Genomic DNA, 17,002 nt, shown 5'->3' with positions numbered 1-17,002 from the left:
ATTGTGATAACTTTAAAATAACAATTCTAAAATCAATAGTTAGCACTTTAAAAACAATGATTTCAACTTAAAATTATGAGATTGAAAATTGACGAATTACAATTCAAAATAAAGTATTTGCTCATATGAAATGAATATTAAACAATAATAAAAGGGGAAAAAGATAGTAATAAAAAATAAACATTGAATATGAAACAAATACTTCACATCAAATATTGCAGAATTTAAAATCGTATTTAACAATGAGTATCTAAAATGGAAATTTTAAATTAATAAAATCTTTTTTGTCATAGCTAGTCAAACTCTTTTATGATTTTGTTCCAGCGAAACAATCTTAACTTCAATAGGCACTTTTTCTATCTAATAATATTAAAATGCCCAAGTTGTTTTCCAAATATATTCTTTCCGCAAAAGTAGAAGAACATTCAGAATAGGTTCTATATTCAAATCAAATGTTATTATCCATAATTTTTTTATAATAATTTACAATCTTTTTAAAATATTTACACTTTAAATACTAACATCTGTAGTCTTCAACTTTTGTGGTTAATACTTTGGTTGATGAAGTTGATATAACATAAAATATTGATGCATTTCCATTTTCATATAAAACCTTTGGTTTTGACTTCATCCACTGATATGCTGCAATCCAAAATTTTGTACTCAAAGCTGTCATATTAGCATATTGTTTATAATTTTTATTTTCACTATATTAATTGATCGTTTCCTTATGATACTTTCCACAAGTTGTAGAAACTAACCAAATGGAACATGTTCTTGAAGGGGTGTGCTTTTTTTTTATAACTGTGTTTGTTGCTTCTAGTCTATTACTTTTATTCTTTCTTCTGCTCTTCTATTTTATTCTTTTTTCCAATATGATTAAATATCACTATTTCCTGAAACATTTATTTGATTTTATTTTGCCTTTTATTTGATTTTCAGAAATATCATGGAGATTTTTTATAATACAATGGAGATTTCTTGGCTAATTACTGCAGTTTTGGCTATTTTAGTTATTTACTGTATGTATCGGCTAAAAGACATGCATACTAGTTATTGGAAGAAACGCGGAGTTCCTGTTATTTCCACTGCAAACCCAGTCACTGGATTCATTACAAGTTTATTATTTTCTCGTAAAACATGGACAGAAATGATGAATGATATGTACAAAAATCTAGAAGGTGAGAAATTTGGTGGATACTTCCAGTTATTTACACCAACGCTACTGGTACGAGATACTGAATTAATTAATCAAATTCTAATTAAAGATTTTACACATTTTGAAGATCATGGACCACCTCAGGAAAAACACCTTGATTTATTTGGTCTCAATCTTTCTAATCTTTGTGGCGATGAATGGAGAGCTGCTAGACATAAATTAACACCCACATTTACTTCTGGTAAATTAAAAATGATGTTTGAACCGATAAAAAAGTGTAGTGAAGAAGGAGTATTGTTTCTGAGAAATAAAACAGGACAAGATATAGAAGCAAGAGGTTTTGTGGGGAAAGTTATTATAAAAATAATAGCAAGCGTAGCTTTTGGTATAGATGTAGACACATTTAATGAAAAAGAAGCGGCACAAAATAAATTTATAAAAGCCACCACAGATTTTTTTAAACCATCCCTGAGTCTCATGGTGAAATTTTTGATTTCAAATTTGCTTCCAAAATTGAGAAAAGTTTTGAAATTTAAGCTAGTGGATGATGATATCAATAACTTTTTTAAAAAACTGACTAAAGACATCATAAAACATCGAGAAGATAGTGGTACAAGAAGAAATGATTTCCTTCAGCTTATGTTAGATGAAAAGAAAAAAGAACAGGGGTTATTATTTCCTGAAAATAATACTACTTTTTGTAATGAATATGAAAAAGAAGATAAAGAACTTTTAGATCAGCTTACAAATATTCCAACTTCAAGCAACAGTTTGTCTGGACCACATGGTAAGTATGATCATGTCTGTTAATAAAATTAGAAAAATGCAATTATGTTATTTTAATTACCATCCACCAAAACAGTAAGGAACCATCTATACTAAAGATAATTTGGTTTTTTATTAACATATATCAACATTTATTTTAGGAGTATTATAATTATGAAGAATTAGGGATTTATCTCAGATACGAGGATATGAAAAACAGTTAATGGGCGCTGCAATTCATATTTTTTAAAATTCAGTTATTATTTGATCTATGTTATTAGACATATCTTTAAAAGATTTTTCAAATTTTGTTCCAAATTTTAGTGAAAATATTAACTTTAAGATGTCACAAGGAGATACAGACATCTTTCCTTGCTTGAACACTTCTTGTTCTTGCATTTTCCAACCTAAAATTAAATTTAAAAAAATTCATCAGATCTGTACACAAAAATTGGACTTCTAAAAAAAAATGCTGTGATTTATAAAGTGAAGTGTCACTTTTGGGACATGCTGTTTGATGAGCTTGACTTACTGATAAGCAATAGTATATTCAGCTTACTAAACAATCACTTCTTCCTTCAGTTTATTTAATAATTTTTAGTTTTATATTTTTAACAGGTGTGATAATTTAGTGCAATGCTTGTTATTTTTGAAAATGTCTATCATATTCTTGAGTGACTGGTATCTTGTGTTAAGTTGCCTACAACTATTTAATTATGCATTATCAGGTATCATAATCACTTGGACAAGTAATATTAACAGCTTATAATCTGAAGGTAGCTGAGAGTGAAACTAGATAATGATCTTAGAAAGATTCTATAAAAGCAATTTTACATTTATTTAGAATGTAAGTCTTTTTTTTTATTCTTTACAAAAGTTAGATCATCATTTTGACATGCTAATCTGGTTTTCCCTCATCATCTGTCTCATCAGAATACTCATATATTCTATATGCAGATTTTGGTCATTAACCTTCTTTTGTTCTGAGTGGTCTTAAACTCAGTTTTTTCTAATTTGTTATTTATTCCTTTTTTTATATAACTTTGAGCACTAATGTTCCTTTTTTTCTATACATCTATTGGATTGGCTGTGATGGACCAATTTCCTGGCCACCCAGGAAGAATGGTTTGTCAAAGATAGAGTGTACACATGAAGATTATCAAGTTCAATGAGATAAAAAGAAGAATCAAAGGTTCAATTTATGGGATAATTTCAGATATTTTTTGAAATGACTGGTGTGAAAATGACTATCATCTAGAAATTTTACACACTCCAAAAGATACTCATATGGAACGTGTTTGAAGTTGTATGTATTATAAACAATGCTCAACAATGAAACATCCATGTAAATACATTGCTTTGTTATTTTATTGCTGACACCTAAAATGCACCGAATAATTTATTATTACTCTGTACTTTTGTTCTAAAAAAAAAAAATTTTTTTTCAGAAATTTTTACTGAAGAATTTATAGCTTCATTGACCTTTTCATTTATATCTGCTGGAAGTGAAGCAACAGCAGGAATACTGAGTTTTGTTCTGTATGAACTGGCTGTGAATCAAGATGTTCAAAAACGAGTTAAAAAAGAAGTTGCTGATATTCTTTCAACTCATGAATTTAATTACCAGGTTATCAAAAAGATGGCATACTTAGAACAAGCAATTTATGGTATGAACTTTAACCTAATACTAACAAGTACATGTTATATTTTTGAATGTATACATTGCAATAAATTTCAAAATAAATTATGGCAATTGAAATGTTTATAATTAAATGTTAAGATTTAAGGTTTAATAACAGCTTATAAATTGTACATTAATATATAGTAATTTATAAATAGCTTATATATTTATATTAATATGTAAGCTATTTATTTGTAAGTTAACCTCTGGTAGGGCTTTTCAAACAAACCGATTTCCATACCACATGCCCAGCGGTCATTAGCTAAGCTTACATATTACTGCTTATACAGTCAGTCACTGTTTTGTTTTCTGTACTGTTCGAGTAGTAGTTGGTGAAATATGGAGGTTTTCCTCCTCCAGTTGCAGGTAGATACTGTCATTTGTTTTTTGCTAACAAAATGAACATTTACAGCTGTGATCTACCATTGGCTGTGCCTAGTTTACGTTAATAATGAAATAATGGTAATAATGGTTTCTGTAGAACTGGTGCAGGAAATTTAGGGAAGAGTGAACTAATAAGCATGACAAGAAAGGAGAGAATGATATTCCATTGTGAATGATGTGCTTGTTGGAAAAATTGAACATGCCGTTCTTGATAAAAGCCTCTTCACAATTTAAACTGCTCTTAGTGAAAATTTTCCTCAAATTTCAAGGTTTGTTCTTTATTATTACTGGGCTTTCATAAGTACTGTACATAATGGAAACAGAAACAACATAGATGACCACAAATCGAAAATAATAGGAGCAATATTGACTTTACTTCAACAATACCAGAACAATTGAAATTGTGGATTACATTGAAATTGGTGGATTTCTTGTCAGTACTGCTACTGGAGATGACACAAGGATTCTGTTCATTTATATTGGGACAAAAGACAAATTCCAAGCAGTGGATGCACATGCGTGCACGTGTGTGCTCAACAAAACGAAAAAATTCAAACAAATCAATCCTAGCACTAGTTAACATTAAGGTACAGTAAATAAGTTTAGGTGGCAGATTTTTTACCATTCCCTTACAGTCCTGATTTGGTGCTGTCTGATTTTCATTTGTTCACAAAATCTAGAATTAGCTGGCTACTCAACACTTCAAAAGAAATGATGAATTTATGAATGGGTATGTGGTGGCTGTTATTTGAAGAGGTAATAGATGCAATATGGCAATCACATATAACAATACAGCATTTATTTGAATTTGAATGGTGACTCAAAAGTAAGTTTGTATTATATATGTAACTTTTTATAAAGAGTTAATTTTTTTTCAATTTATTTTGTATATTATTGTTACTAAACCATGAATAATTTATAAGTAGTCCTTGGATAAAAAAAAAACCTGGCACTATAAGTGTAATACAAATTTACATGTTTACAAGTGGATGATTTTATGCTAAGACATGAAAAATTACCTCGGAGCATACGTTTATTGTAAGCTATAAGGGTGTTTCATACTGTGTCTATGCATAGCAAAAGGAAGGATTATCAAAATATTCTGATGTAAAGTGTTTTCACAATACAAGATGTTGTGTAGAATATAAGAAAATTATTTACTACTTTAATTAGAGTATAGAAGTTTAGTTTACAAAAAGACGGGCTATTTCTAAGAACCCATTGGGTTGGCCTAGAGATGAATTTGTCATTGCAAATCAGCTGATTTCAAAGTCAAGAGTTCTAAGGCTCAATTCCTAATAAAGGCAGTTACTTTTATATGGATTTGAATACTAGATCATGGATACTGATGTTCTTTGGTGGTTGGGTTTCAATTAACCATATATCTTAGGAATAGTTGGACTGAGACTGTACAAGGCTGCACTTCATTTACATTCATATCATCCTCACTCATCGTCTGAAATAATACCTTATGGTGGTTCCAGAGACTAAGCAGAAAAATAGAAAGGGTTATCTCTAAGAATTTTCAAATGGTGAAAGAAATAACTTATTTTTAGGAACTTTCAAAATAAAGTAGCTGCATTTAAAATTTATTTTTAATTAAAAAAATTTAACATGTAAAGTGGTAGGTTTATTTGATGAAGTTACATAATATAATCTTAATTTATAATAAAATTCATACCAAGAAACCAACAAATAAATGTTTTAAGAATACAATGAGTAAGGTAAGTAACAACTTAGTAATTTAATTTCTAGGGCATTATTGCTGTAAATAATGTTATAAGTGGTAGATAGGTGAATAGGCTAAAATGCATTTTTATAAGAGAATAAACAATTGAAATAAGAGTTTTGTTCTAATTTTTTTAAAAATAAGTTGTGCTATAATAGTTGTTTTATCCAGTATAAACAGTTTTACATCGATTCTAATGTCAGTGTTTGAGATAACTGATCCATGGAAGTTTATGATACAGCAAAGCATATAGTTGAAGGTAAGTAGTGTAAAAGAGTAACTTATTTCTGAGTTTTTAAGTTTTATGTTCATTCTGAGTGTTTTCATAAGCAAATGAAGATCAACTGGTAAACAACACATCATTTATTTTATTTCAGAAACTCTACGCTTGCATACAGTAGCTTCAGCATTGACAAGATATTGTACAAAAGACTACAAAATCCCAGGTACTGATTTAATTATAGAAAAAGGTAGCTCTGTAGTGGTTCCTGCAGGTTGCCTTCAAAAGGACCCTCAGTACTTTCCTGATCCTGAGAAGTTTAATCCTGACCGTTTTGAAGATATGGATGCCATTCCAAAGGGTGTTTTTTTTCCATTTGGCTCTGGACCAAGGATTTGTATTGGTAATAAAGTTGTACAATATCTAATTTATAAAAAGATTTTACTCATAGTATAACTGTTTAGTATTAATTAAAATTTAAAAATTCACAATAAATTCTAACCAAACATCTTACAGCAGATATGTTCTTCTCGAAAACATGTACATATATAATATACGTCCATGTAAGTTGAACTTTATATTTGGAAGGCAGAATATTATATTCTAGCTTGACTTTAATATCTATGATTAGCATATTTTAATAGATATGCTTTTCATCTTCAAGCGATGTCATATCAGTTACTCTTTCATTTATATAGAATGTCTTTGAGTAAAAGTATTGTATGAAAATTTTTTATTGGTTATTTATATTTAGGATGTGGGCTGAATTTCATTTTTATTCACTTAAAGAACCTCTTCTAAAACATACTTTTATTTTATATAAAAATAAATAAGTCTCTCTCTCTCTCTCTGTGTGTGTGTGTGTGTGTGTGTGTGTGTGTGTGTGTGTGTGTGTGTGTGTGTGCACGCATGCATGTGTGTGAGGAGCAGGTTAATAGAACACTTTTGTAAAGTCATTATTTCACTCAGAGAATCAGTACATATAACAATATCTTCATTGTAATGTTATATGAAAGCAAGAGCATGATGGATACTATATTTTGAATGTATAAAGATTACATGGTATTAGTAAGACCCCAATAATATGCATCATCATTTACTACTATGGAGCATCCATTTGGTGTTTTTGGTCCATCCATATAAATATGGCTGTAATTTCTGTATTTAGATATTAGCTCCATAAATCTATTCTGAATGATATGTCAAGATATATTCTCTTTGTCCACATTAGAGATATCAGTTCTTACCATGACTTAAGAGAATAACGGTGGGGGTACTTTCTTTTTTTTAATAGTTATATGAGTGAAAGGAAAATATTATTATATGTATTTACTCATCATTTTTGCATCGTGCTGGCTTTGAATAGGTCCTACATCTTTTCCTCATTTTGGCCAGCCTATGTTTAAAAAACAGTTTGTAATTCAGGTGAGTTTTAAATGGCTAAATATGCGTTGCATATTTCAGTATAAATATCTCTCTTCTATAAAATGAGCAAAATACACCTGTTTCAGAGAGGAGACTTTGTACTGTATTTGTCTTAAATACTCCTGTAACATACCGAACTCCTGCATGATGTAACCTAACTTTCCCAGATGACGTGGATGAGTGAATGAGTAAAAAACTCAGCTATAGTACATTCTGAACTATAAGTTGTTATTAGTGACCTGAATAAGTTCTATGTTCAACAGAACTTCTTTGTCTAAGCCCCAAATAGTATGTTATAGGTATTTCATTACATTTAGGACTGTTCTACATTTTATCACTATTTATTTGACATGAGTGCGCCACAATAGATATTTGTCAAAGGTGACACCTAAGAATTTCACATTATCTTTATATATTATTTCATGCCTATCTAAATAAAGTGTCAGACTTGTTTGCGGTTGTCGCTTTCTACAGAAATGAACACAAAATATCTTTTCTGGTAAAAATCATAAATAATTTCTTTTAGCTCCATTTACAAAATTATTAACCCCTGACTGTAGTTTATATTTCACTATCGCTGTGTGATTCCTTGAGTAGAGCACTGCTATCCACATATAAACTTCTACAAAAATTCTCACTCATCTAAGCGAGATTTAGCTTATGAACCCTGCCACACTCCAGTTTCTAAAACTCTGGAAATGAATGTGTTTCATATCTCAAGCTTTAAATGTATGAGCTCACAAGTAATAATCATTGAAAATGGGTAATTTATCTCAGAATCCCCAATCATATGATTTCTTCAATATGCTATCTCCAAGTCATATCAAAAGCTTTTTCTAGGTCTAAGAAAACAGCAACACAATGTTTCTTTAATATAAACTATTTAGTGTATAATGTTCTAAGTTCACAGTTTGGTCAATTTTCAAGTGAAACTGCCAGAACTATGTTTGATGTAATGATAAAAATCCACCTCTTTCTAGAACTCACAAGAATAAATAAGTTACCATCTGCCTAAATATTTTAACAATAGTACATCTCAGATATATCAAAAGCTCTGTGAACGTGAAACCATTTCTCCCTTTTTTATGCACTGCAATGATAATGGCTTCTTTCCATTGATTAGCAAATGGAAAGAATGCCTCTCTGCCCAATGGAATATGGGAAAACGTCTAACGCTTACTGCGCAAGACATATCATATTAGTCATATTAATCATATTAGGCAGATCCAGAATCCTTTCTTAGCAGTGGAGCTCAATATTCTTATTATTAAATATTACAGGCTGTGTCGTCCGGCTGCTTAATTGCCAGTTTTTCCAAGAGCATAATTAAGGTCTCTCATTGTAAAGAGAGCATTATATGCTTAACAACATTCAGTCCTGAAACTTATCTCCAGAACATTCGTAGTTTTACATGCTTGAAAATTATCATAATTTTCAGAGTTGTTGTCTCATACTGGTTTGCTAATACTTCAATGATCTCATTCGGCAAATCAATATTTTCATTATTATTCTTTAATTGGAGGGTCTTAGGATGGAAGACAGACCTCCCAAACTATGCTTTCACTTTTTTTAAAACATCTGCTGCAGTATTTTTTTGTTTATATATGAAACATTTTGTTGTAAAAATGTTGATTTTTTGGCATTTATGATTACTCTTCTTGTAACAGCTCTACATCTCTTAATGTCAATGAGATTTGTAAGTACCGAAGAGCGTTTACAGACAATATATACTCTCTTCTTTATCTTTATTGCTTTGGTTACTTTTGTGTCCCACCAAGGAACTGGTAGTCTATGCATTTTCCTTGATATTCTATGAATTAAGAATAAGTGAAGTCATCTGATCAACATCATAATTGAAATCACCAGTTGGTTGTGGGACTTAAGCTTGTTCGGCAATGTTTTCCCAGACAGCATGATTACATAGCCATCTCCTAGATGTTGATCTAGGTGGTTCTCTAAATATTCATTGACATTAGTATAGAAAAGTGATCACTTCCATGTAAGCCATTAATCACTTTTCATTTCAATTTGTTTGCTAATGAAGGGTTAAGACAATGCAAGAAAATGACCCATCACTGGCGGTAAAATACTTTCCTTTGCCTATGTTTAATTATACTAAGGTTGAACTCACAAGGAAATCCATTATTCTGCCTCTAGAGTGGTTTGATCCTCTAAAGGATTATGAGTATTAAAATCCCACCTTCTAGAATTACTGGTTGAGGCAGTTAAATTATTATTGTAATAAATCATCTATATTCAAGTCTAACTGCAGTAAATAAATATTATAGATAGTTACATAGTTGACTGATTTATGTGGACTTCACCCACTTCTATTTTTGTAAAAATGGGATTGCTTCTTAACACAGCCAATCGAGGTTGTGCTACTCCTCCTCTCGGTCTTATATTAGGAGGTTGATGAAATTTAAATACATTATACTCTTATTTGAAAGTTATCATCTAGTTTTAAATGTGTTGCTTGTTCGTAGATGTACATTAATTTTAACTGGTAAATAAAGACTCGCAATTCTACTATGTGTCGTTTGCATCCATTTATATTCTATTAAAATATCGTCTTGTACTTGGGGTTCATAAAATTTAACCTGCATGGCCAACCTTTCTTCTTATTTCTACGATTCTTCTTTATATCCTCATCATCAACATAAAAATCCGTAGCTATTGAAGAAAGGTCGCTGTCACCCCAGTATCTATAACCGCAGTTTCAATGGTTTCTGTGGCAATGTAATGTGAGAAAAGATTGAAAAGGTGATAGATGTCATCGACTCTTGAGACATCGGGATTTCAATTCAGACAGCTGCTAGGATCACAAATAATGCCGGCTCTCACCACATGTTGATTGAGTGAGTGACTCCTCCTTCATAACTCTGACTCTGAGTTGTGAAAATTCAAAATTTTCTGAATTTTAGGACTCGAGTTGTCTGAAATTTAGGTTCCTCTGCAACTTTCTCAATTTGAACTTTTCAAGCAGGCCAATGCTTGAATACTGCGTCACAATATAATGAAATTATAGTTTTAGTTTAATTGAAGCTGTTTTCAAAATTTTTTTCTTCATTTTTTACATATAAATTTTTTGGTAAAGCATCATCTGAGGCCTATAAATCCCAGAGTAATTTTGAGAGGTGTTACATCCTTGAGGGATCAGCAGTTGTTTCAGAATATTATCTTTGCTATTAAGGTACTCAAAGGAAGTCTTAAGTAATATAACCGACTTTGGTTTTTGAATGCCTTATGTTAGATCCAGAAAGAATCATCTTTTTCTTTGGATACATAACCAGCTTTGTTGATTCCTTTGGCAATGTGCTTGGAGAAAATTATTTTCTTCTGGATTCTGCAGATTCTATGGAAATTATTGATCATAATTTCATCAATAACTAAAGTGTATTTCTGTAAATAACAGTAACCTGCAGCATAATTATTTGTAATTAGTACAGCTTCTTTTTATAATTTGACCAAGGTCTTAGCTTTGAGCCCTTATTCATATTATTGTCATACACGGATATTGTTTTCTATATTGCATGAATTACTGAATATTTTTATGTGTGCTTTATACTCATTTATTCTTATTTTTTGTGTAATATATTAAGATTTAAACTGTTTTGTTGTATTTTCTCCCCATCTAGGTTATCCCAGAATTTTATTTTCAGTAGATAGTTGTTAAAGTGAGATGATATTAAGGTAGTAAGGTGACTGAATTAACTTTTTTTAACCATACTTGATCCTGAAGAAACTTCCAGATGGTAGGTAGATATGCTTCCACTCCCTACAAGAACATTGTTCTTTTTTATACTAACTGAGAATAAAAACCAGTAACCGTGATGGTTTTTCTGCATATAATATTTTAGTACTTCTTATAAGAGCAAATATAAATCATTAATGTATAAAAAAAATTTTTTTAGTTCTTTGGTGTAAAGCTGCTTTCTCATCATCTTGAGACATCATGCTTTAATTACTTATTTCCTGCTTCTTTCAAATTTTGAAAATCACATTTTCAAAAGAATGCCATGGATGTATGTATTAGAAGACTCATTTTTATCTATTAAACTTCTTAGTCTAGGGAGAAGCTTTCTGTTCTGCCTGCATGTAGAAAAAGAATTTATAAAGAATTTTTTTAAAGAAAAATGTAGAATAATGTACCACCTTGGTTCAATGACTTAGTTAGGTTTAATTATCCTAAATATTTTATTATTCACTGGTTCATTCAAATAAATAAAAGTCATTTCATTTATAATATAAATTATTTTTAATATAATCTTTGAACTTGTAATTCATATACGTATATAAGATTATTGTATTAATTAAATATACATTTGTAATAAACACATGTTGAGTCTTAGAAGGATGGAACAAGACTTAACATCTGTCTATTGTGAATGTATAATTAATTAATACAATAATCTTATATATACATATACAAATATGAATTACAAGTTCAAAGATTATAATAAAAATAATTTATATACGAAATAAAGACTAATTTTTTTTAATGAACCAGCGAATAATTAGAATATATAGAATAATTAAACCTAACTGAGGTATTGAACAAAGGCAGCATACTATTTTACAATTTTGGTCCTCTGGCAGGAATTTCCTGATAAATTCCTAATCCACAGAGCAACATAACTGACACATCATCACTGGGGAAGAAGAGAATAAGAATAGGCGAGAAAGTGGCAATTATAGAGTGACTGTGAAACAAGCAAACAAATTACTTGGAATTCTTCAAGACTTCAAAATACTTTTACTCAGTGAACATCCATCCTACCTTAATGCCTCAGTCAGAGATCAAATTATCTTATTTAGGGTGGTAGCAGTACATTACTGATCAATGATTTTGAATTAATCGACTCAAATATGGAAAAGAACTGCTAAACAAGAGATACTGAGGCTCTTGGTGGGACTTCCTGAGTAATAGGAGCCTCGAGAATGAATTTAGATAAAAAAATAGATAAAATTCATGTTAAACATGGACAATAGTATGATTTTATAAAAAATTACATGTTTTTAGATATGAAATATCCTAGCCATACATGCATGAATACACATAACTTATTTTCTTTTATCATCTTCAAAATATCTATGTAATATCTGAAATGTGTTAATACTGGAAACAAGTTTTTGATAATAAAAATATTTAAATTTTTAATCGACTAAATTCAGCATAATTTTAAGTGTAATCAAATTTACAGATATCAACTAATTTTTTATTTTTAAATTTTGCTACAGCCATGAGACTAGCAATGCTTGAAATGAAAATCATATTGGCTTTGTTATTACTAAACTACACTGTAACGTTAAGTAAGAAGACCAAGCTACCTTTGAAAATCATGAAGAATTCCATCCTAAATAATGTTGATGGTGGAGTATGGATAAAGTTTGAAGAAGACAAATGATTTTTTTTAATATTATTTAATAATTACTACTATTTTTTAGTTAAATTTTGAAGAATTATGAAATATAATTACAACAAAAAAAAAACTGTGTTAACAAAAAGACAAAGGCAGATGATAAAATTATTTAATATAATGTATAATTATTGTTTAAATATATTAGTAACAATGTTTGTGATTAAAGATAACTAGTGATAAGCATTTGTATCTTTGCCAAAATTTAGAATGTAGAATAAAAAAAAATAAAATAATACAAAATATTTTCACAGTTACTGATGTAATTAAAATTTCGATTTCTTACATTCCAAAAGGACTAACTTTCTTATGGTGCACTGTAAACAATGATTTTTAAATCTTTGTGTTTAAGTTTAATGTAATTATAAAATTATAACAGAGAAAAACTTTCAAATGAGCACATTTTTAAAACAATGTCATCTCAAATTTACAAATAATGAAGATTTGTCAAAATTGCTAGTTTGACATGTGATATAATTTCAAATTCCAGGTGAATGTTCTCATAAGTAGCATTCGTTAATGACCAGAACTATCATGTAATAATATTTTTCAACAAATTAGATTTTTTTAAAAATTATTTTGATCCAGATTTTTGGGTTTAGTAATAATTTTGTTTTGATCCACTCCATGTATCAGCAACCATGTGACAACAATCCTCTCTTATTCAGTGAAAGAGAATCATTTATTTGTTCACTAGTTGAGGAGTTGAGCTACTTTAAAATTCAATAACAACTACTTTAAAATGCAATAACAAAATCTTTTCTATGAAAATGGGTATTATGATTATTTTTGGTGCATGTCTTGTCATGCCAACAGGTATTCAAGCCTAATAGCTATTTTCTGTGCTGGGACTATAAAATGTATGTAGTTCATAATAATGTGTTTCCTGCACGGTGTCTTTCTTAATAAAATTTCATTTTGAAATGTATGAATAAACACGAATGTATGAATAAGCAGTTAAGTCTGCTTTTAGAGATGAGCTGCTAAATGATTACAATATTTTGAGGAGTTGTATGACTGAAGAGCCTCTAATTTTTTTTTTTTATCAACATCATTTAAAAAGTTAAACTGCTCTTGAATTTCACATATATCAGAAACACATACTTAAACAGAAACTTGTTGAAAGCTGATCATCAGTTTTGATAAGGTCCTCTGGATTCTCATTTGAACGCGTACAAATAATTTAAAAGTAAATATTACAAAGGAGGTAATATTATTAAGTCATACATTATAATGGTAATCTATTTGAGTATGTTCACCTTTTTAAAACATCATGTTCATTTTGTCGAATAATAGCCACCTTTGCTTAGTGCCTTGGTTTGGATTAATTATTCCAAATATTTAGTTATTCACTGGTTCATTGAAATAAGTAATAGTCCTTATTTAGTTAATATTCCAAATTATTTTTATTATAATCTTTCCCCTTATACTTCATATGCGTGACAGTGTTGTAAATTAATTAGTTATGCATTAATGATATGAATATGTTGAGTCTCTGAAGAGTGGAATTAGACTGAACAATAGAGAATTAAACACATTATTATATTAGTAATATGAAATATCAGCTGTTAACAAGGCCAACCGATTATAGACAACTTTATTTGATTTGCAATGAATAAGAAGAACTAAACAGTTATAATTTTATTTATTTTTGCCACCTCCACCGGGTTGGTCTAGTGGTGAATGCGTCTTAGCAAATTAGCTGATTTCGAAGTCGAGAGTTCTAAGGTTCAAATCCGAGTAAACGCTTTTACTTTTATACAGATTTGAATACTAGATCGTGGATTCACGTGTTCTTTGGTGGTTGGGTTTCAATTAATCACCAAACATCTCAGAAATGGTTGATCTGAGACTACAAGACTACATTCATACATATCATCCTCATTCATCCTCTGAAGTAATCCTGGCGTAAGAAACGTACAAGTACTACGTTATACAAAGAATGTTCAGTATAACTTACATCAACCCACCGGGTTGGTCTAGTGGTGAACGTGTCTTCCCAAATCAGCTGATTTGGAAGTTGAGAGTTCCAGCGTTCAAGTCCTAGTAAAGCCAGTTATTTTTACACAGATTTGAATACTAGATCGTGGATACCGGTGTTCTTTGGTGGTTGGGTTTCAATTAACCACACATCTCAGGAACGGTCGAACTGAGAATGTACAAGACTACACTTCATTTACACTCATACATATCATCCTCATTCATCCTCTGAAGAATTATCTAAGCGGTAGTTACCGGAGGCTAAACAGGAAAAAGAAAGAAAGTATAACTTACATTGTACAGTTTTTTTAAAAAAAAAGGACTTAAAGTTTTTACTACTTTAACAAAAATTAAATTACATAGAAATAGATACTCATTCAGACAACAGACAACTCATTCATGCCATCGATTTTTTTTTAACCCCTTTTTACTTGTAAATATTACTTAATTTATATTCTGCAGAAAAAAATTAAAAATAAAAGATATTGCCTCACCTTTTGTGATTAATTGATAATTTTTTAATCATGAATCAGTAAAATTTTTATAAAAAATTGTTTATAACTACAAATATTACACGAAAAATGTAAATACACACTGAACAAATTACAACTACACACAAAGAACTGGTACATCACGATCGCATTACAAAAATAAAATTTCAATTAATAAACCTTATAACTTCTGTTTATTTATCTTACTGAGTTTTTTTTTTAATTTAAAAAATGATATTTTTATCTTAATCAAATAATCTTCTGTTGACGTTTAAAAATAACATATTTTCCATTCTTTTGGTTTTAATGATGTATACGTCTTTCAGATAATATTTGTCCTGATTTGGAGAAAACTCTTTCCGTTGGCATTGCTGTAGCCATAACAGACAAATATCTTTTTGCTAAATTAGCATGTTTCGGGTATAAAATAGCCTGTGTACGCCACCAACGTAGCGGATTTTCTTTCTTATTGAGTAGCCTTTCTTCAATATATTACCTCATCAGTATGATACTGACAGCAACTGTGGATACAGAGGAATTTTTTGTTGTCCTCAAGTCGAAGTCCATCCAGATGGAATCTTCATCTATTCCATCTGAATGATTTGGCTCTTCTCTGTGGTCTTCCAGCACCATTCGTGTCTGTGACATTTTTTCTAAATCAGCTTTAATAGAGTCTTTGGCATATTCATATGAAGACACATCACTAAACCCTTGCCTTTTGGATCTAGGACCCAAAAGAGCCACTTTCGACAAGATGTTGTGCCGCAAACAATTTTCAAGTGTTATTGAATTCTGAGATTAATTTTTCAAGTAAAGTTTTTGACAATTCGTTATTTAAGATGGTATGCAAATTAATCATTATTTTTAATACGCTATCAATGGCTACCAACACTTTTGGTAGCAAAATGTATCAAATGTATAATACAGTATAATGTTAAAGAGTATAGCGTGTCAGAATTTATCTGAATAGAAAATGATCTATTATAAATGATATGACAATATCTTTTTTCCACTACTCAATTAGTAACTGTTTTCTTGAATATGTGCTTTACTTAAATATTTGAGTTTTACTGTATAATTATAAAGAAATTGTATTACGAGTTATGTAATTATTTACTGTTTATTGTTGTTATCAGTGTTTGTTGTGTGCATATTTGGATTTCTGTTATAAGTAATATAATAGGATTAATGTTAAAAGAGAAAAACCATTACAGCAGATCATCAAAGTTTTCACACTGCCACAACAACTGATGTTCCTGTCATTCATATACGAGTAGTACTATAGAATTCATTTTTATTTCTTGTTTGTATAATATCTTTATATTTTTTTATTTTACTGAAATTAATTTTTTAAGATTCATATTATTTCTCTGCACTGTTAAATTATATTTAAATTCTATTAAATAAACCACCAACCACAGAATATTGAAATAAATTAGATATATCTTACCATAATTTTTCATGAAAGTACTTGTACTTTTGCGGAATCCCGCATCATCAGTCACGACTTATGAAACCAACTTTGTACAACATATATCCAAAAATATATACAGAATGGAAAATCTTCTAAACATTATCAAGACAAGTGAGCTTTGTGAGGCATGTTAAAAAAAGTCATTGTGAGCCTGACCAATAATGGCATTACTGATGGCCCTGCCTTCATTGGCCAAACAAACTTTTATTAGAGCCTTTAGCAGTCTTCTCAAATCTGCAAAATATATCTTAGAAGCTCCAAAACAATGACTATA

General features: G+C 29.8%; 1 protein-coding gene across 1 annotated transcript in view; it reads left to right on the top strand.

The window, feature by feature from the left end:
• The window catches only part of LOC142320079 (uncharacterized), a 138,075-nt gene extending 125,086 nt beyond the window's left edge, over nucleotides 1-12,989 (top strand). Inside the window, exons 7-10 of the mRNA XM_075357753.1 lie at nucleotides 950-1,946; nucleotides 3,373-3,591; nucleotides 6,096-6,341; nucleotides 12,605-12,989. Of these exons, the coding sequence (XP_075213868.1) occupies nucleotides 950-1,946; nucleotides 3,373-3,591; nucleotides 6,096-6,341; nucleotides 12,605-12,771 (1,629 nt within the window). The 3' untranslated portion in view covers nucleotides 12,772-12,989. The remainder of the gene's footprint in view (nucleotides 1-949; nucleotides 1,947-3,372; nucleotides 3,592-6,095; nucleotides 6,342-12,604) is intronic.
• The last annotated feature ends 4,013 nt before the right edge of the window (nucleotides 12,990-17,002 follow it).

Source organism: Lycorma delicatula, chromosome 2 (assembly GCF_047948215.1).
Source record: "Lycorma delicatula isolate Av1 chromosome 2, ASM4794821v1, whole genome shotgun sequence".
NCBI classification, from domain to species: Eukaryota; Metazoa; Arthropoda; class Insecta; order Hemiptera; family Fulgoridae; genus Lycorma; species Lycorma delicatula.
The sequence above is the reverse complement of the archived record's forward strand: the minus strand, read 5'-3'. Positions and strand labels throughout refer to the sequence as shown.